This window comes from Schistocerca serialis, chromosome 2, assembly GCF_023864345.2.
Source record: "Schistocerca serialis cubense isolate TAMUIC-IGC-003099 chromosome 2, iqSchSeri2.2, whole genome shotgun sequence".
Lineage (NCBI taxonomy): Eukaryota > Metazoa > Arthropoda > Insecta > Orthoptera > Acrididae > Schistocerca > Schistocerca serialis.
In genome coordinates, this window is record NC_064639.1 from 314,750,501 (window position 1) to 314,770,805 (window position 20,305).

The window sequence follows — 20,305 nt, forward strand, 5'->3', positions numbered from 1 at the left end:
AGAGACGAAAATAATGAGAAGTAACAGAAATGAGAACAGCGAGAAACTTAACATCAGGATTGGTGATCACGAAGTAGAGGATGTTAAGGAATTCAGCTAGCTAAGCAGCAAAATAATCCATGACAGTCGGAACAAGGAGGATATCAGAAGCCGACCAGCACTGGTGACAAAACTTTCCTGAGCAAGAGAAGTCTATTAGTATCAAACGTAGACCTTAATTTGAGGGATAAATATCTGAGAACGTACGTTTGGGCACGTCATTGTATGGTAGTGGAACGTGGGCTGTAGGAAGACCAGAAAAGAAGAGGAATGAGGAAGCTCTCCGCTGGATCGACGAGGAAAGGAATATATAGCACTGACAAGAAGAAGGGACAGGATGATAGGACATCAGAAATAACTTCCTTAGTACTACAGGGAGTTGTAGAGGGTAAAAACTGTAGACGAAGAAAAAAGATTGGAATGCATCTAGTAAATAATTGCGAACGTTGGTTGCAAGTGCTAGTCTGAGATGAAGAGGTTGGTACAGGAGAGAAATTCTGTGGGGGGTGGCCTGATTCACATAGTTAACTGATAATCGCGGGACACTTCGTCACGTGACGCCACAGTAGCGTACTTAAAGTGCGTCCACACAATGCCTTTTTCGTGTTCAACATTGCGCATGCACGTAATTTTCCAACAGCACATTGCTACATGCGTTCGGTTGGAATCTTTGCGCTTTTCAGTAGGCGACAGGTAGCTGAAGCTCGTGTGTGTTTGATTGTGTAATGTGTTGAGCTTACCCCGTGAAGCGAATAATGTTTGCTGACTCCAAAGGACAGATGCTAAAGTTTAAGGATAGTTGCAGACAAAGAAGAAAGTCGTACTGAGTGCCCCTTCTGAAGATTATTTAAATAAAAATTCGAGCTCTATTGGCCTGAGCGTCAAGTATTACAAGAAAGGTCTCCGATCAAATTTTTGTAAAGAATAAGATACTGTAAATTTAGAAGTAGAAAACTGAGAAGAATAAGCCAAAAATTTATGAAAAGTGTGGGCCTAAATGAAAACTGTGGACGAATATTCATGCTATGGCGACTTAAAAGCTCGACAACTGGAAAGCCTGACATTTGAACAAAAGAAGTGATGGGGTATGTTTATCTCCTCAAAAAACTACTAAAAATTGAAATGAAGCACATTCATGATGCAAAAAAAAAAGAAAATTGAAAAATACAACGTCCGTTCTAGTTGATTCTGGCTGGCGTTTATGAAATTCCCATATTTATCGAGTGCGACGATATTAATCTACACATCATCTTTCATGATTAAAGTTATGTAAACAAATAAAAAGCGACGAATTGAACGTTAAATAACCTTCAGGTAATGACTAAGAGCCTCCCTTCAATATTTCTCATTTTCAGGAATAATCACTGAAGTACTTTGTTATGAAATGAGGAATAAATAGTTGAAACTGGTATATAAATCGCCATTTACTAGCCAACGAAATTTTTTTGCTAGCTTTGTCGCTGCAGTTTCCCAAGCAGAAAATCTAAACTCTCGCTGTGACCTTTTTTGAAAATTGCAGACAAAACTCTGTCATCACGTCGTATTGCTCGTACCTGTTATTTAGATACTTCCTTACCTACAGCCGCTTTTGTGTTTCCTTTTTCTGTCGCCTTTACAGCACAATAAACGCAACAGAAGCTCGCAACCAAAGAAGGGAATTTATAGGAGACAATGATGTTCACCCCAATCTACATGTGTTTACATGTATTTCGGCGACATGAATATGTTTTTACTTATGAAGTTTTAGAATAGCGGCAAAATGCTGCAGCCCCTCCCTCTCACGAGTTTCTTCCGTGGGCTGGACTGAAGCAAGATCCGGCCCGTTGGTCGCCGGTTGCCCACAGGTGATAAGCTGTCAATTAAAGTCATGGGATAAGACGCACGCGCGACATCTGATGGGGGAAGCGTAAGACATATGTCGCAGACCAGAGGAGACAGCTCCGTTCCGACAGTTGGCAGCAGCATCAGGCAGTTTCCGCGCTCATATATGTATCAAGAATTCACCAACAGATTTGTGATATTACTGTTTGCTTACCGACAAGGAACTTTTACATAGTTGTTAATAGCATTAAGTACGTCTTTTTAGTATAGCGAACGGGGATTCACCGGGTACATTTTTCTTTTTGGTAACGAACCGACCAATCCGCAGTAGTGTTCATATTTGGGTAGTTTATTTAGTTTATAATATTAATATTTCAATGAATCTGTTTAGCGATCGCAGTATTATTTTGTGGCAGTATCACCTTGACCACGTCCGTAGATAATTTTTTTTCTTGCTTCTGCATTACCAACGTTGTTTAATGTTTCAGATGTTGGAGTACCTGGATGGCATATTGCAGTTGCGAGTGCTCATGTGGTGGACTGTGTTGCAAACAATTGCTGATGTAACAGTGAATGCTGGTAGCAGTTCGGTGTGAAGTCTTGATCAGTGAGGAGGTACGTGCGGTGTGTCTCCGTAAAGTGTCCGTGACATACTCTGTTAACCATGTATGCAAACGACATCATCAGATCACTCCACGCTGCTGTAAGAGCCGGCAACTTGCAAGATGTCCTGGAAATGCTGTCGAAAGGAGCAGACCTCGAAGCCGCAGACATTTTTAAGATACGACCGATCCATATTGCTGCGGAGGAAGGCCACTTGGACATTCTTAAAGCGCTTATCGCAAGGGGCTGTAACGTAAATGCACTCGCGGCTTGCGCTACCCCCTTGTTCAATCAGCTGGAGCGGGGAATGACACCGTTACATTTAGCTGTCAGAAACGCTGACCCAAACCTCGCGCTTTGTTTGATTAGTGCTGGCGCTAAAGTGAACGCTGAGAATAGTTCCAAAGTGGTTCCACTGCACCTTGCCGCTCAACATGGCCATTTGTCGGTAGTGAAGGCACTAGTTTCTGCGAATGCAGACGTAAATGCTGAGGACAACCTAAAAGTCACCCCACTTGTTTCCGCTGTGGCGCAGAATTTTGAAGACGTAGCCAAATTTCTTGTACAGAACGGTGCAGTTGTAAATGCTAGAAATTCAGAACGTGTGACACCACTGCATTTCGCAGCAGAAATGGGAAATGTTAACATAGCAAAGCTGCTGATCCAGAGCCAGGCCGCGATTAATGCAAAGAATCTGGAAGGCTTCACTCCATTGCACGTGTCTATACAGAACAGACAAGCCGCAGTAAGTCAGTTTTTAATAAATAGTGGAGCAGATGTGAATGTGACAGATGAAGAGGGATGGACCCCTTTGCATAATGCAGCGCACAGTGGATACCCAGCGGAAACCGCTAGACTTTTGATTGCGAAAGGTGCTAGCGTGAATGCGCGGGAAAAGATTGGACGAACACCCCTGCACCTTGCTGCAGCGATTGATTTCACCGATGTAGTGAACATTCTGGTCACAAACAAAGCTGATGTTAATGCGACTGACGACAGGATGTGGACGCCATTGCATAGCGCAGCTTACGACGGGCATTTGGATACTACAAAAATTCTAATAACTGTCAGCGATGCTAAAATTGATGCGAGGACTGAAAAGCAGACTACACCACTGCATTTTGCAGCAGACTACTGGCATGTCGAAGTAGTTAAATACCTTTTGGCAAAAGGAGCCGAAGTTAATGCTCGCGATCACACAGACTGGACGGCACTTCACTTTGCAGCAGATGAGGGTTCCATCCTAGTACCTCTAGGGGCTTCGGGACACTCGGGTGCAGAAGCGCAGCACTCAAAAATGAGTACTGTGCGAGCTCTCATCGAAAACGGAGCTGATATAAATGCAAAGGGAAGCAACGATGAAACAGCTCTGCACGTAGCCGTTAAGTATGGCGATTTAGCAACCCCTAGATACCTGTTGGAGAACGGTGCGTATTATGATGTGACGACCGTATCTTTCTTTGGTAACATTACCGTTTCACAAATTGCTGCGATGAGAAGAAACGAAGAATTAAATGCTTTATTGTGTGCTGTTGAAAATCTGTTTAAAGCTGTGACAAGAGCCAAGTGTGTTGAAATTGAAAAATGTGTTAAAGAAGGGGCACCAGTCAACAGCAGAAGCGTGAAGTATGGAACTCCACTTACGTATGCATCATGGAAAGGACATTTAGACGTTGTTAACGTTTTGCTTAAAAATGGGGCCAGTATTAATTTGAGTAACAGTAATGGTGTTACTCCACTACATTATGCAGCAAAATTTGGCCATCATGGAATATTGTGCACCTTATTGCAACATGGTGCAGTATACGATGCAAGAACCAAATCAGGCAAAAAAACACCACTACATTTCGCTCAAGAAGGAGGTAAAAAAGAAATTACAGACTCTCTAAAACTGATTGAATCTATGTTTATTAGAGTAAGCAAAAAGAATAACACAGTGCTGAAAGAGTTAAATGAATTAAAGAATGTAAAACATGCTGTATTTCTTGCCATAAAAAACTGCAAAAATGTAAATAACGCAACTCTGCCACAAATAGCTTTTAATAATGGGTATAATGAACTTTGTAAATTGTTTTGTTAATAGAGTTTTAGTGATTTTGTAATCAGAAAAGTAGCCATTTCCAATTGTTTTATGAAGATAAAATTGCTTCACATAGGTTATGACAGTCAATGTTCATTTGAGATGTCAGGTTCTTTTTTTTTTCGCTGTAGTGATTGTTCACTGACAAACAAGAAGATTAACGTTTGCACATCTGACATTGCCTACCACATTGCTGTGAATATCCGTATGCATCAGTACATTTTTTACCTGTACTGTTTATTACTAGGCTACATATCAGAAATCCAAAGTTCAACACTTTTGTGCTAAACTTCAGAATATACATGTTTTGTTAGGAAACTGGCACAGTCTTGCCTATTATTACTGAATGTATTTTATATTTTCTCTCACCTCAGTGTTAGAAATGTGTGAAAATAACAGTACAGTATATATTTCGTTGAAATGTCATAAGGCCTATGATTTTTCTAAACAATGATCAGTTATTCACTCCATTAACTGTGAAAAACATAATAACAATATTGACATTTATGTACATATGAAGTGTTATGTTTAAAGAGTGTTGCAGGATAATGAAAATGTGTTAAGCGTGTGTGAAGTGTGATGTTTAAGACTATTTTAGAATAATAAAATGCATTCCTCCTTGTACTGAAATAGTTCTGAGATGCTGCACAGATGTATAATGTAGTTTATATTTATAAGCTGCATGGATTGTATCATTCTAATTTCATAATCATTCAATAAAGCCTTTCAATAATTACTATAGCTAACGTATTTTATGATCTGTCAGAAATCTATGTGAAACAGGAACACTGCAGTTTTCAGACTAGGCTGAAGTTATTGCCTTTTTGTAATAGTGATTACTGATGGATGTCATTTCACAAAAGCAAATTATCAAATCAAATGTCTTCAGTAATAAATAAAAAGTAATGCCCTTTATGTAAAACAATGTGGACCTAAAATGTATGGTAACATGAGTCAGTCACTAGAAAAATGAATTTGCATTTGCAACAACATATATAGTGCCTTTTATAAAGTAGCAAATAACATGCAAGTACCTTTTTTACACTTGCAGAACATATACAATTAATCAATAATGCAATCTGGAGTCATTAATCAGATACAAATAACAGCACTGATGATTAAAAGTGGAAATGAAAAGAAATGATACATCAAAATAAACGTAATCAAAATAGGGGACACAAGTCAATAATTCTTGTATTTCGTTCATGTGTGACTATAATTAAGAGATTTTTGCTAGTGAAAGCCTGAAGTTCATATCATTCTTTCTTCATTGTGGTTCCTGTAAACAGAAACTGTCAGATGTGAGGATAATTGATTAACATTAATAGGATCTCGCAGTAAGAAATAGTACTGAGTATGGTAAGCTTAAATCTTTTGAGTAGCTAATAATAGGCTATATATTTATTACAATTTGGTTTTGTTGTCCATTTGTACACCGAAGTATTTTACAAATCTTGTTTTATGTGACGGGTGAACTTTGACATCTACTTCTTGAAGCTACAGACTACTGACTTATATGCTCACAAAAACTTACACACATCAAACAACCCACCAACATGTGTCAATGTGCTTTACACACAAAATAAATACAAGATAGTAAAATTAGGAACTTCCTTCCATGTGTTAAGGAACTGGCATTTATCTCCTATTGGAAGCTTACATTTAAAAATCAAAGTTTAATCACTATCAGCATATGTAACTATGGAACCCTTGCTATTTGTCATTTAACCAACAGAAGTTTTCAGTTCTTCAATCTAAATGATGGGGTAATTAGTAGGAGTGAACAGTAAGGTAAGTTTTTCATTTTTTTATGTGTAGAGATTTAATTTTTCACCCATTATGTCTGATAACAAAAGGTTGAGGACCTGTGCATCTGAATATGAGAACCTGTCCTGATTTTTGACAACAGGGTGAAGTCTACATGCAAATTGACTTTGTGTCTTACATTCTGATTGTGCGAACTGCAGTTCATCTGAAACATTTTTATATGGGAAAGCTGATGGCAAGTAATGGTAGGAACTTCACAGTCTCTGAAGAGGACTGATCATGAGATATGGTTATCTGCTTCAAATAATACTCCTGCTGCATGGTTTTGCTGAATAAATACCTTTTTTACTTCACTTTCATTACCACAGAGTATAAACAGGATTGCCACAGGTTCTGAAAATCAGTGAATTTCAAACTCACCTGGGAAATTTGAAACAAAACACTGGAAAAATCTTGTTTTTGTCTCAGTAGATGAAATGGTTTGTTTACCGAGGGGTCCTGCATCATTGCTGGATGGTTGCAGCTGAGTATGTTCATTGCTTCCCTACTCCCTCATTACTACTGCTTCTGCCCTTCGTACCATTCGCCCTCGGCTTGCAGTCAGTGCTGTCACCACTTCTTGCTGCTAGCCTGGCAGGTGCTGAAGAGAAGCAGGTAGACATGAGAAGTAGTTTGTTGGTAATGATTCTCAGAGACTGTAGACACAGCGGCAGTAGATGGTGGCCATGTGTGCAGGAGTTGTGCCTTGAGTAATTGTGTGAATGGGTGAGTGCTCTCATTTTTGACAAAAGCTGGGGCTGAAAATTTAGTTATGAGAGTGTGATTGACTTTTCTACGTGCCTGTCTGTGGCTCTGCAATCATCTTTACGGTGAGTTGATACCTATCCTCATTATTATTGATTTCAGAGTATTTGAACAAGTTATCTGTTGCATGGATTGATCACCGTGGTCTCATTTCATCAACATACTGTCTGCGGCCCATGAATAACTGGCCACATGAGTGAATTTCCACAATGGGCCAAAACTGCAGGCCATTTCTCTGGTTATCTGTAATGAATTGGGCCTGCCAATCTGAAGCCATTCAGTTCCCACTAATGTGCAGGCCCTGCCCATCAGATCTAGTCTCACCCATCTGCCCGCACTCGGGGTCTGTTTGTGCATTGCATAATGAACCAGATCTTTGTGCTTTATTCATGGACTGAGGTCTGCGGTGCTCCTCAGCAGACCAGAGGCCGTGGGCAATGGATTTCAGGAATTGCGACTGCCTCACCATAAACATGTTGTACAGTGTGATGTTTTGTAGACATTTTATTTGTTATAATACATTTTGGCACTTCAAAAGTAGTTTATATGTTAGAAATGGATGATAAGAAGAAGAAAATTGTGTCAGTCGCTGGTGGTTTGTACACTATGTACTCATATATTTCTCGAAAGAAAAATTACACAATATCTATAAAATCAAACAGTGAAAAATAATATTAATACCTGCAAAAAAGTAGCTATAACACAGTGGGTAATAACCGACTACAATGAACATAGTAGAACCAACATTTTATTGGTGGTCACCTACAGTGTTGGTTTACACAATTCCTCCCCACCTTCTGAACTTCTTTCAAGAGGCCTACTTTTCTATGAGGTTATTTCTGAAATCAGTGAAGGTATTTTAAATCTGACTTGCGACTCCAAGAAAATGTGTATTTTTTTCACCAAATGTGTTTCATTTTATTGAAAGAAAATGACATCAGTGGCCTTAACAAAACACACATATAATATTTGGCTTCCTTTCTCCATCTAAAGCAGTTCATTACAAGAGATGTTGATGTTATTATAGAAGATGTTTGCTCACATCGGGAAACACCATCTGCTTGCAATTTTTTTTTTAGATATTTCCTCGTTTTCAATATTGTTCCTTGTACTGTAACTGCAAAGACAGCTTGTCAACTTACATCTTAACTTACCCTTTAGACCGAAAGATTTTCAGGGAAAAATGCTAAAATGTGCCTGGAAATCAGGATGTATCAGGGAAACAACATTTAATATAGATGTAGGACAAGTCAATAGAAGATACAGAGGAGATAAAATCACATATATTCTTTGAAAGGAATAGGCTATGTGCTGGCACAAGTTTCCTCCTCTCCGTTCCTTTCATCTATAGAAACATAAACCCCACATTACACTGCACATACATGCATCACAGACATTCACACAATACCGATATGCCCTTGGAGAAATGTAATGGCAAACCAGCTCCCCCATGACCTTGACATGAATGGTAAAGTAGGATTTCTGCATCATCTCCAACAAGCTCATCGCTGAATATGCTACTACTTTCATATATGGGGACACATGACAACATGAATCTTGTTTTTTTGTATTGCATTTGATTCTGATACCTCGTTTTTGTGTTTGGAATACAGAGTGTATTCCCCAGACTATTAATTAAAGCTGTTTACTTCAACTCAATACAGTGAGATACCCTGCAGAGTGCAAACATGTTGAATGGTGGCTCTTGATTAATATATTTACATGGTGACTCCACTTTATTGTTAACCAAGGAATTTTGCCCAATGTGTTTAATATGGTGACTGATCTTTAATGTTTACTTTTGGTAGCATTGGATAGGTTTTAGTGTTTCAAAAAGTGTAGTATGTGTCATGGTGAGATTGATGCTTGAACTGTTTCCTTTGTATCATATTTAGACCTATTCAGATATTGGCTGGTCTGTGTTTAGTTTGGTTGAATTTGGGCTCTTGAGTGATACACTTGTCATAATCAGACACAACTGTTTCTTGCAGTCATTTGAAGTAATTAGGATGTCATTTTTGTGGGATTAGATCAGAAGTATTTCCAACACTGAATCTTATGGGACTTTGTACTTCATGCTCTCCTATTTTGAAAGAAGTTTTATACCTGCATTGCAGTTGTTTCACTGTGACTTAAATTCTGTTTTCCTGGTAATATTCTGCACATGAAAAATAGATGTTCCCATTAAGGCTGTTATATTTTTGTTTATCAAACAGAATTTCATGGTTCACGTAGTCAAAGAAATGGACAATGCATGCTGTGGGGCACAGGATCATCCCGTGAACCTGGTGCAGAAAGAGCAGCTTACAACAGCATTGTCTACCCAAAGCAGAGGTAGGCGGCACCGAGTTTGCCCACAAGGGTGATGGCAATTGAATGGCTGCACAGCCCTGGATGAGATCCACAGACCTCCATGGTGAAATACTGACAGCAGCTGAAGTAGGTCCCCCAAGTGGTCCACTCCTGTTGGAGGCCCTTATGTCCACGACATCGGACTAGGCACTAATGGTTGGACTACAGCTGGTAGCAGGTGGAGTCCAGAGAGAATGAGTGAGCCATGGAGACTTGTAGAATCAAGGACTGATGTAGGTGCCTTCTCAGGACTGGTGCCTGGCAGACTGTGATACCTTTGGCTGAAAATTACGAGTGTCTGTATGGTATTGGCCAATCATAGTTTTGCTAAAGCATCAGTTTTTATCACATAAGCCAAATGCCAGTGGCTTAGATGGGACCTTTCTACTGTGTTGGTGTTATTTACACTGTTGGCCTCTCTGCTTGGTGACAACATGAGGTAACTAACTACCTTTACACTTTGGCATCAGTACTTGGTGCATCAGCAGATAACTCTGGGGTAGCTCTGCCCTACCATCTGACTTGACATGCTTCCCTGACTTCTTGCATTAACTGAGGAAGGTTTCTTAATTTTTACCCAGCCACTCTAAATTAATAATTCCAGTGCAGCAACAACATGTTTTTGATTTTCCTACATTTTCTACTACATATTTTAAGAAATGTTTATTAAATGTACCTGCTACATGTGACTGATCATTTATAGCCTTTCCATTTAAATTAATAGTTGTGTTATCCTGTCCTGTCAGTCATTTTTTGTTGTTGTTATTTCCTGTTTTTCCAGTATTCCCTCATTTTCTCCCCATGAAGTCTCTTCCCTTCTTCTGTCCATGTTGTTCCCAATTTTTTATTTCTTCTGCTTTTCCATTTTATTTTAAAATGGTTTCTTTCAGCTATTTCTGATTCTTTGATGTTGTTTCTTTCTAGATCTTTCCTTATTTCTGACTCCATGCTACTGCCGGTTTCTTCTTTCAGAAATATAAGAGTATTTGTTTCGTTAGTCTATTTACATCCATTCGGTAGAGGTGTCCAAAAAAGGTTACTTCAGATATTTTCTCTATATTTTTGTAGATCTCCTCATTACTTCTTATTTTCCAACCACCTGCAGTTTTTATTGCACCCATTATTTTTCTAATAACCCTTCTTTCCAGTACCTCTAGTCTGTCCATGTTATAGTTCATTGTTAGTCCATGTTATAGTTCATTGTTAGGCATTCAGATCCACATAAACATTCTAGTCATACCATTGTGGTGTAGTGTTTTAGTTTTGTTTTTCTAGACATACATTTCCTGTTGTAAATATTTTTGGTCAATACATATGCTCTTTCCATTTTGTTAATTCTTACATCTCTTGCAGATTTTTTTAGTCCATTCTGTTGTATAGTCTCTCCAAGATATTTAAATTTATTTACTCACTCTGATTTTCCTAGTTGTATTTCTATGAATTTTGGCACATTTTTTTTTATATTTGTCATGAATTTTGAGACCAGTTCTGTTTGTTATTTTTCCCAGAAGGTTTATCTGAATAACTGCTTCTGTCAGGTTTTCAGAAAGTATTGCAAAATCATTGGCAAAAGCCAAGCAGTTTACCTTAATTCCATTTGTTGTCCTTCCCAGAGTTATTGGTTCAGTTTTGTGATTTTTTAGCTCCAAATTCCAGATCCTTAAAATTTTTTTCTAGAACACAATTAAACAGTAAAGGTGATAAACTATCACCTTGTCTAACACTGGTTTTTATTTCAAAAGGCTGAGTTACTTCTCCCATAAATTTGACTTTAGATATTGTAGCTGTTAGTGTTTCATGAATTAAATATTTGCTAATTTTGATTTAATACCAAATTCTCTAAAGATCTTATCTATTGTTTCTCTGTCTATACAATCAAATGCTTTCTTGAAATCAATAAATGACACTATTATTGGTTTGCTGGTTAACATTCTATGGTAAATTATTGATTTTAAGTTAAAAATTTGTTCTGCACAGGATCTTCCTTTTCAAAAATCACCCTGATACTCTCCCAGTTGATTGTCTAAAGTATCTACCACTCTGTTCAGGAGAATTTTTGATAATATTTTGTATGCCACTGGCAGAAGTGACACTCCTCTGTAATTATTCACATTTCGTTTGTCTCCATTTTTATGTAGCGAGTGGATTAATGCTGCTTTCCATTCAACTGGAATCTTTTCAGTTTTCCAAATGTTGTCAAAAAGCTGCTGTAGATCCTTTATGATTTTTGGTTCTGACCACTTCAATAATTCTGCTGTAAAGGAGTCTTCACTGCTTGCTTTATTGTTTTGAATGTTTTATGGTTTCATGAATTTCTAACTCTGTTGGTGAGAAATCTTCCTCTAGATTTTGACATGTCACTGGAAATTCTAATTTATCTGTTGGAACTGGAAGTTTAACAGCTTTTCAAAACAATTTGCTAAAATTTCACAATTTTCTTTGTTATTTAATCCCAATTTGCCATTTTCATCTTTGAAACAAATACTTGGTGCCTGATATCCTTGAAGTATGTGTTTAAAAGTTTGGTGGAAGTTTCTAGTATTATTTTTGGTGAAATTTTCTTCTATTTCAATAAGCTGGGAATTTTCAAAGTTTCTTTTGATTTTCCAGATTATTTTTGATGGTTCTTTTCTTTGTTGTCTGAATTGTTCAAGGTCTTCCTCTTTTTTCGAACATCTCCACTTTGTCCATTTTTGAACTCCTTCTATTAGTGCTTCTTCACACTCCTCATTCCACCATGTCTTCTTTTATTTTTGGCCAATCCTAAAGTTTTCTCTGCTTCTTGAGTTATTTGCATCTGGAGTTCACGCCAATCACCTTCTTTATTTGTCTCAATTTCTTCTCTAAATTTTTCTAAATATTCTTTTGTAATATTAGCTGTAGTGGTGTTGTATCTGATCACTTTCTTGGTCGCCTTTTTTGTTTTAGATGGGAGAAATTTTATCTTAATCTTAGAGAGATAATGATCTGAGTTGAATTCCCCATTTCTGACAATTTTAACATTCATAATTTCTGTGATATACCTTTTAGATATGGCTATATGATCCAGTTGAAATTCTCCTAGGTTTGGATTTGGATGTCTCCGAGTTTTGGCTTTTCTTGGTAGTTTACGGAAATGTGTGGACATGAGTTTTAACTGGAACATTTTACACATATTGATCAGTCTTTGGCCATTTCTGCTTGTTCTTGAGTGTGCTGGATATTCACCTACAATAGTCCTAACTCTATTTTACCTCCCAATTTGCATATCAAAGTCACCAAGAAGTATTTTAACGTTGTTTTTAGGTATGTTAGAAATTTCAGATTCTAAAAGATCCCAGAATTAATTGACTTTCCCCAAATTGCTTTTGTTGTCTGCGTTTATAGGTGCATGACAATATATGGGGTGTAACTTTTATTCTTGCACTTTATTGTTAACATGGATATTCCTTCTGAATTCAATCTAAATTCTGTTACACTGTCTACAATTTGTTTGTTTACATAAAATGCTGTTCCAAACATCAGCATGTTTTCCATTATTCACTGCTGGTTTCCCTTTATAAATACTTTGATGATGTACATCAACTACATTCTCATCTAAGAGTCGTGTTTCCTGGATTGCTATAATTTCTATATCATTCTTCTGCAGAAATAATTCTAATTCCTTTTGTTTCCCAATGTTCAGAAGAGAATTTACATTTAATATTCCAAAGCAGTACTTCTTGAACTGAAACTTGGAACGCTTTTCAATATATTCCATCTCAAATGTTGGGACTCCCCAGAATCCTATGTCCCATTACATTACATGATGTAATGGTGGATTCCTCATCAGAGTTACCACCTGGGGTAGAGCATCCATTATGTGAACTTTCCATTTTGCGACTTGAAGCTGTAAATAGTAAACAATAGGGAATGCAAAGTCATCCCTGAATTCCCAAAGAAAGACCAGGTTGTTAGCTTGGAATATTACTTATTCAGCCGCCACTAACATGTGGAACAGACACTGTTGGGGTACCGCCACTAACATGTGGAACTGTCAAGCTCTCTGTCCACTTTCGCATTGGACAAGAGGCTGCCTCTTCTGCCAACTCCACCATACCGAAGTCCATCTTCTCCACCTTTGCTGCTGTTGAGGTCTACACCATGTCCCTGGCAAGGGGACCTCACGAAGTACTATCATCCGGGACAGGTGAACCAAGGTTTTTTAATGAGGTGTTACTTCTCCCCCTCCTCCTTTCCCAACCGGGCTTGGGACTGGCTATGGCAGAGTTATGGATCGGTCATTTTAGTATATTCCATAGTTCCTGAAGTCTGCTGTTGGAACTAGAAATTTCTAACATAATGTGTGTGGTCTCTGATTTTTTAATAACCTTTGTTAGTAATGCTGAGTAGGTTTTGAAGTGTGCAACTACAGCAGGATCTTTACTTGTTTTTGCCAACAGATACATTTCCATTTTTCCTTCACAGGATATTTTATCCCTTTAGTTATGAATATATTACGGAATAGATTACATTATGTGTCAGCATCTGCAGTCCAAGTCACCCCTTGCAAACTATTCTTAAAAATGTTCAAACAAATTTCAGTATGCCCTGAAATCATTAATTATTCTACAAGATTTCCACTGAGGAGTCTATGCTGTAACATAGTTTCATTTATTCTAAATAACTTACTATCCTGATCGTAGGAGCATATGTTACAGGGTAAATATTTTTGTGCTTTGAGCTTCATCAAAGAAAACAATTAGAGTCCTACTGTCTTTATCCATATTTGTTGGAAAGTTAGTTACTGAGATGAAATTGTAGGATTCAAATAATGTTTCCAGACTATTTTTCCTATCAGAGTCCTTTAGAAGATCAACAGTGGGCACCACCAACTATTAACTGCTTGCTGCTGTTTGACAGATAGCATACTAATGAATCCATATGCCTCACAAACAGTTCAAAATTCCCCATTGGCAATCTATACACAGTTATAATTAAAAGTGAACTATTTTTCAGTATTAATTCACACGCACACACTTATATGTGCTGATCACTGCATAATCAACTTGTTTCAATTTATCTTGTGTTCTCTCTTTATATATGTAACAACTCCTCCTTTTCCCATATTGGTTCTACATAAGTATGGTGCCAGAGTGTAATCTTTTATGTTTAACTTCTCTAACCTTTTGAATATGTTGCTCTCAGATAGCTATAGGACATCTGTCTCATCAGAGGTCTCTCAGTTTTTCAAACAGACAAGAAGCTCTTCTTCCTTGCTACGCAAGACCCTAATGTTGTGATGAAATACGGTAACCATACTCTTCTGTGCATTCTTAAGCTCTTTGTGTGGCTCCTCAGTCATTGTAATTTCTTTCACAACAGGATATTTGATTGCTATCTAACCAATAAAGGAACCCATCTGAATCAGTAACCACAGGGATCTTACTTTGTGTGATGGGTGTGGGGGGAAGGGGGGGGGGGGTGGCATAAATTTTCTGCCTGAAGCTCAGCCATATCTTTACCTCTCCTATTCAGGTTTGTCTGTGAACTAATGGTTTTTGTTTTGCCTTTGTGGGTAGTGTACAGTGTTTTACACTGACGCCTGTTAGTAGTGTGTATAGTGTATACTCAACAGAATCTGCTTTATCTATGGTATATTTCACAGTTTATTAGGCATGTCCATATGTTGTTACAGTTTGTTTTCCTTTATTCCTGGAATGTTTTATTATTTCTACACACTACATGGATCTGCTTTTCAGATAACAGACTGAAGGACTTTGCAATAGTTCTGGTAATGGAGTTTTCACTACAGCTTTTGCTCTGAATAGGTAGAGCTCTGGCTTCCTGGCCCAAGATACTTCATATGCGGGTGTTATCCATACACTGTCCTTAATTTTGTTTCATTTCATACATGTTTGCTTTTAAACAATACTCATACTGCTGTAGGAATACATTTTTCATCAACACTGTTAACTTTAAATATTTTCATCATATAAATTGTCCTTAATTTCACCTAGATGAATTCATTAAAATGTTGCAATATTTCAATGAGCAGTTAGTCCCAGTTTCTTCTGGCAAGAATGGTTTCACTCAGCTGGAAATTCAAACTTTATTAGGTCAACTCGCCAGGAAAGACAACAATGTCACAATATTTATCTTTTTATATAGTACAATGTTATTGTCATCTAGAGATGATCGTAATTACTGTTTCTGTTAAAATAATTTTTGTCATGCACAGTTGTATTTATGTTTACAGAAACAGATTTTGACTGTTCCAAATAGATATCTTAAGACATATATGATGCACAGGAGGACCTGGGCATATTTTACTGCTATCATTTGACCAGCATGGTTAGGTAAAATATTTGCAATAGAATTTACCCCAAAATCATGGAAAATATTTCAGTTTAAGAGCAATTTGTCAGAGACTATTGCAGTATGACCTTCAGTTTGAACTGGGAACTTTATTGTAAGAAACAGTCCAAAACTGGACATTGAGAACTATTGATGTCATTGATCAGTGCTATCAGACAAAAAAAAAAAAGAAGGACATGGGGGAACATCAGTTAATGAAACAGAATATTCTAAATCCTCACAGTACGCATATATATTGATAGACTCTGAGCTGGAAGTCATGTGTAACTGATCTTGTGAAATGCATGAGTTCTGGAACTTTTGTGTTAAGGATAACAGCAGATTCTGGAAATAAGAATGTCAGAAATGTGACTTACTTTTACTATTTTTATCCGATACTGTGTTATGGTGTAATATTTTGGGATAACACAACTTTGAGGATAAAATTTCTTAGAATCTTCAGATATAAAATGAAATATCTGGTTGAAAACTCCTACTGCAAAGTAGCGTTTCTGAATGTCTAATCACAGTGTTTTTTTAGAGAGAGAAGGAGAGGGGGAGAGATACATAAGTGAAAATAGCTAACTATAAATCATGAACTCTAAAAAGAAAAGTAGCTGCCATCATGTAAATGCTCAGCATATTGCCAATTTTAATTACACAGCTGATGCAATCCACATCACAGCAAAGGTTCTTTGTTCCTTTACTCTTTGCAGTGTTTCACTGTTCTTCACTTTATCCATCCATTTTATTTTCTCCATTCTTCTTCAAACCCACATCTTGAATTCTTCAATTTTGTCTCTTTCTCTCTTCTTCCATGTCCAGCTCTTACAGTCCTGCAGAAAAAACACTCCATACAAACCTTTTCCGTAACTGCAACCCCAATTGTTGCAAAATAAGTAGTTCTTTTTTTGAAAGGTTTGCTTTGCCATTGCAGTTATTAATGTTATTTCCTTTCCACTTGTTCAGTTATCAGTTAACATGCTGCCCAAAATATCTGTACTGTTTCTTTTTGGTCAATTTTCATTCTCTAGTCTTGCAATCAAGTCTGGATAGCGTTATTTGAAAGGATATTGTTTTTTCAGCTAACGGTACCATGTCATCAGCAAATCTGATGCAGTTGATCTTCTGGCCTCCTATGCTTACTCCTTCCTCCCCTACTTCTTGTGTTTTCCCTGCCAAATTTTTTGTATGTATGGTAAACAGACTTGGTGAAAGACAACCTTGTCTTGCTCATTTTGCAATTTCAAACCAGTCTTTCATAATAGTTCTAAGATCCAGAGTTGCCTTCTGCCTTGTGTAGAACTGCTTAATTAGTCTCCTGTCCTTCCAGTTCACTTTCTTCAATTTTAGAATTTCCATCATCTTACCCACTTTCACTGAGTCAAAGGCCTCTTCCAGATCTATCAAACACAAACTCATTCCTTCTCCTCTTGCAATATATCTTTCAACAATCATTATAATTATCCAATAGCATCTCTTATACCTCTCCATATTCTGAATCCAATTTGCTCTTCCCCTGTGTTCTCTCCCATTAGACATACCAATATATAATTCCATACTTTCAACATAATTTAGGCAGCATGAGGGATTATAGGCTACTTACTGTTCTGTATTCTGTGCATTTCTTGGTAACTTTTTTGACAAAGTGTACTGGTCATATACAACTTTTGTATATCACATTGCACAAAACTGTCATATTTGCTATGCCCTTTTAATCCATACACTCAAATAATTCTATAGGAAGACCACCAAATCCAGCAGATTCATCTCTCTTCATTTCTTTTACCACTCTTTCTACTTCAGAGATCAGAAATGAAGTTCCATTTTCCTCTGACTCTATTTCATCTTCCATTTCAATGATTAGATCAGGTTTCTCCTTTACTCTATATAAGTCTTCCATATGCCCATTCTGTCTCTTTGTTATTTCTTCTTCCTCATATGGTATCTTAAACATTTTCATCCTCAGTTTTTCTTCCTCTACAGTTCACAGTCTGTTTTTCTTAAGCAGCTCTCCACACCTTCTTATAAATTATGTCAGATCTTCTATATCATTACATTCTTCTTTTAAGCACTGCTCCCTTCCTTTCTGTGTCTCTTATCTCATTCTTTATTCAGTCTTTTGAACATTGATCATTCTCATCCTCCTTGTTTTTATCATTAGTGTTGTTGCTCATCATTTCTTTGCTCTGGTTCCTTGGAAGTGTCTCACTTCTTCTTTTGTTGTTTCAATTACAGCACTTTTCATTTTGTCTTTTTCGGTTTGGGTTATGTTCTCTTTCAGTTTTCTCATTCCTTCTTCTCTTCTATTATGTTCAGGTTCCATGTCCTCACTCTGTATTTGGTCATAAAGTATACTAGAGCAGAAGTGAGTTGCAATAGAGCTAGCCACAAGTGGGCGGGAATGTTACGCATTGTGAAGCAAAACATGGCCGACAGGCGTTGCAAAGCAGAGCCAGCGCAGTGAGGTACAGAACAGCTGACACTGCAATATGCTAGTGGTAGGACAGAAGTCTTTTCTCATTTGCCACCACAGAAGGGCTTAGAGTATGTGCCTTAAGCCCTAAATGAACATAGTCTGGAATGTATAAGTAACCAACCATTTGTGTACTACAATATTCTCTTCTCAGTATCACAGCCTACACCATGAGCCTGTGACACCCAGAGCGACATCCTGGAATGCAGTGTGGGATATCCATTTGGCCATGGGATGTGGCAGCCTGCCCTAAGTCACAAGAGCAGCAGCTGTTGGAGCAGAGAGCTGCCAGATTGCTGAAGTGAGGTCATGAATGCCTCTGTGGTATCATCAGCTGCTGCTGTACTGTCATCACAGTTGCAGCTGGAGGTATCGCTGACAACAGCATTTAAGTGATGACGAGGTCGGCCCCACCACTTGTGCTGTCACCAACGCAGGACGTCTATTGTTTTGCATGAGAGGCAACTGGACACCTCCAATCTTTTTCTGATGTACAATGGCTGAGGGTCACAGTAAAGAAGTTACTTAAACAAATGCATTGTCATCCTGACATCTCATTTTGCTCACCAGAGGTGAAAATACCTGGGCCATCTAACAGTTTTATGCTCATTTCTATCATGACTATCACATGATTGCTATTAATGCCAGTCCCTGAGAGTTTTTCACTGCATTGCTTGTCTGTTATCCACCACAATGTAATCTAATTGGTGTCTAGTTCTATCTCCTGATGAGGTCCATGTATAATGCCTTCTTTTGTGGTTTATGTACCTTGTATTAGCAATGAACTTCATTTGCTGATGAGATTCAATTGACCTTTCATATTCACTACCCTATTCCTTTTACTAATCTACAGTAATATAATTTGAGCTTATATCTATCTAGATTTGCCTGTTTCAATTCAGATGTTTCAAAGGGATGCTCTGATAAGCACATTAAACCTGTGGCATTCCTCATGCTCTGTCTATCAGTGTATCGATATACATGTTAAATCTTCTTAAAAGAAGGTTGCTTATGTTTTGATGGAAGATGTTAAATTTTCCTGTTCCACAGTTTAGTCCAAGTTGGAATATTGTTTTTGTTAGTAGCTATTTCCACAGCACCCATATATACTCTGCAGCTCTGTCTTTCTGACGCATTTATGTTTTACAAAATGAATTTTTCCTTTTCATTCTGCAGCAGAGTGTGCTCTGATAAAAAAACTTCCTGGTAGATAAAATATATGTTTGGAAGCTAGGAGATGAGGTACTGGCAGAAGTAAAGCTGTGAGACTGGTTCATGTCTTGTGCTTGAATGGCTCAGTTGGTAGAGCACTTGCCAGTGAAAGTCAAACATCCTGGGATTGAGTCTCAGTCTTGCACATAGTTTTAATCCACTAGAAAATTCCATTTATCTTACAGTTACAACAATGGAAATTTCATATGCAGGATGAAGTCTGTTTTGTCAGGTTTTTTGATTCTGGCAATTAGTCATGCAAATAGCCTCTTATCCAAAGCATTCAGATGACCACCATGCTACACTCTAATTTAGTAAAAGGCATTGCATCAGTCATATTCATTCACTCAGTCAATGAGTGAATGAAAATGTGCAGGTGTTAACTCCTCACTTTTGATGAGCTCTGCAATACTATATTCCACAGACTGTGCCATCCAATGGTTCCCATACTGCTCAAGGTGTGTTACATTTACAACAAGCCAATTCGTGGTGATGCAGTACCAGCTAGAGTAAACCACTGCATTAGCCTTTGAGTTAATAAATTAATTAAGTAGTCTCATGTTCCATGGATCATTTTGCATGATAAATCATAAAGATGTGAGTTAATAACTTCTATCTGCCACCTTTTAGACATAATAATAGAAATTCTTTTCTGGGATAGAAGCAGTTGTCAAGGAAAAACTTTTCAGTTTGTTTTCACATTTTGCTTTGTTGTCTGTTTGACATTTTGTATCACTGGGTAAGTGATCAAAAATTTTAGTTGGACCATTGTGCATCCCTTTCTGTGCTAAAGACAACCTTAAAGTCAAATAATGAATGTCAATTTTCCTTCTAGT

General features: G+C 37.6%; 1 protein-coding gene across 1 annotated transcript; it reads left to right on the forward strand.

Moving 5' to 3' along the window:
* Positions 1–2,524: 2,524 nt before the first annotated feature.
* On the forward strand, positions 2,525–19,982 carry LOC126455939 (putative ankyrin repeat protein RF_0381). The gene is made up of 3 exons (XM_050091697.1): positions 2,525–2,711; positions 2,916–3,890; positions 19,846–19,982. The coding sequence occupies exons 1-3, from the start codon at positions 2,525–2,527 to the stop codon at positions 19,980–19,982; spliced, it is 1,299 nt and encodes a 432-aa protein (XP_049947654.1).
* Positions 19,983–20,305: the final 323 nt, after the last annotated feature.

Excerpts from the sequence above, each read along its gene's own strand:
- LOC126455939 (XM_050091697.1), top strand. The coding sequence starts at position 2,525 with ATGTATGCAAACGACATCATCAGATCACTCCACGCTGCTGTAAGAGCC. Across the intron at positions 2,712-2,915 it reads AGCGCTTATCGCAAGGGGCT|TGAAGGCACTAGTTTCTGCG; the intron begins GTAACGTAAATG and ends ATTTGTCGGTAG. Across the intron at positions 3,891-19,845 it reads TAGATACCTGTTGGAGAACG|GTGTTAACTCCTCACTTTTG; the intron begins GTGCGTATTATG and ends GAAAATGTGCAG.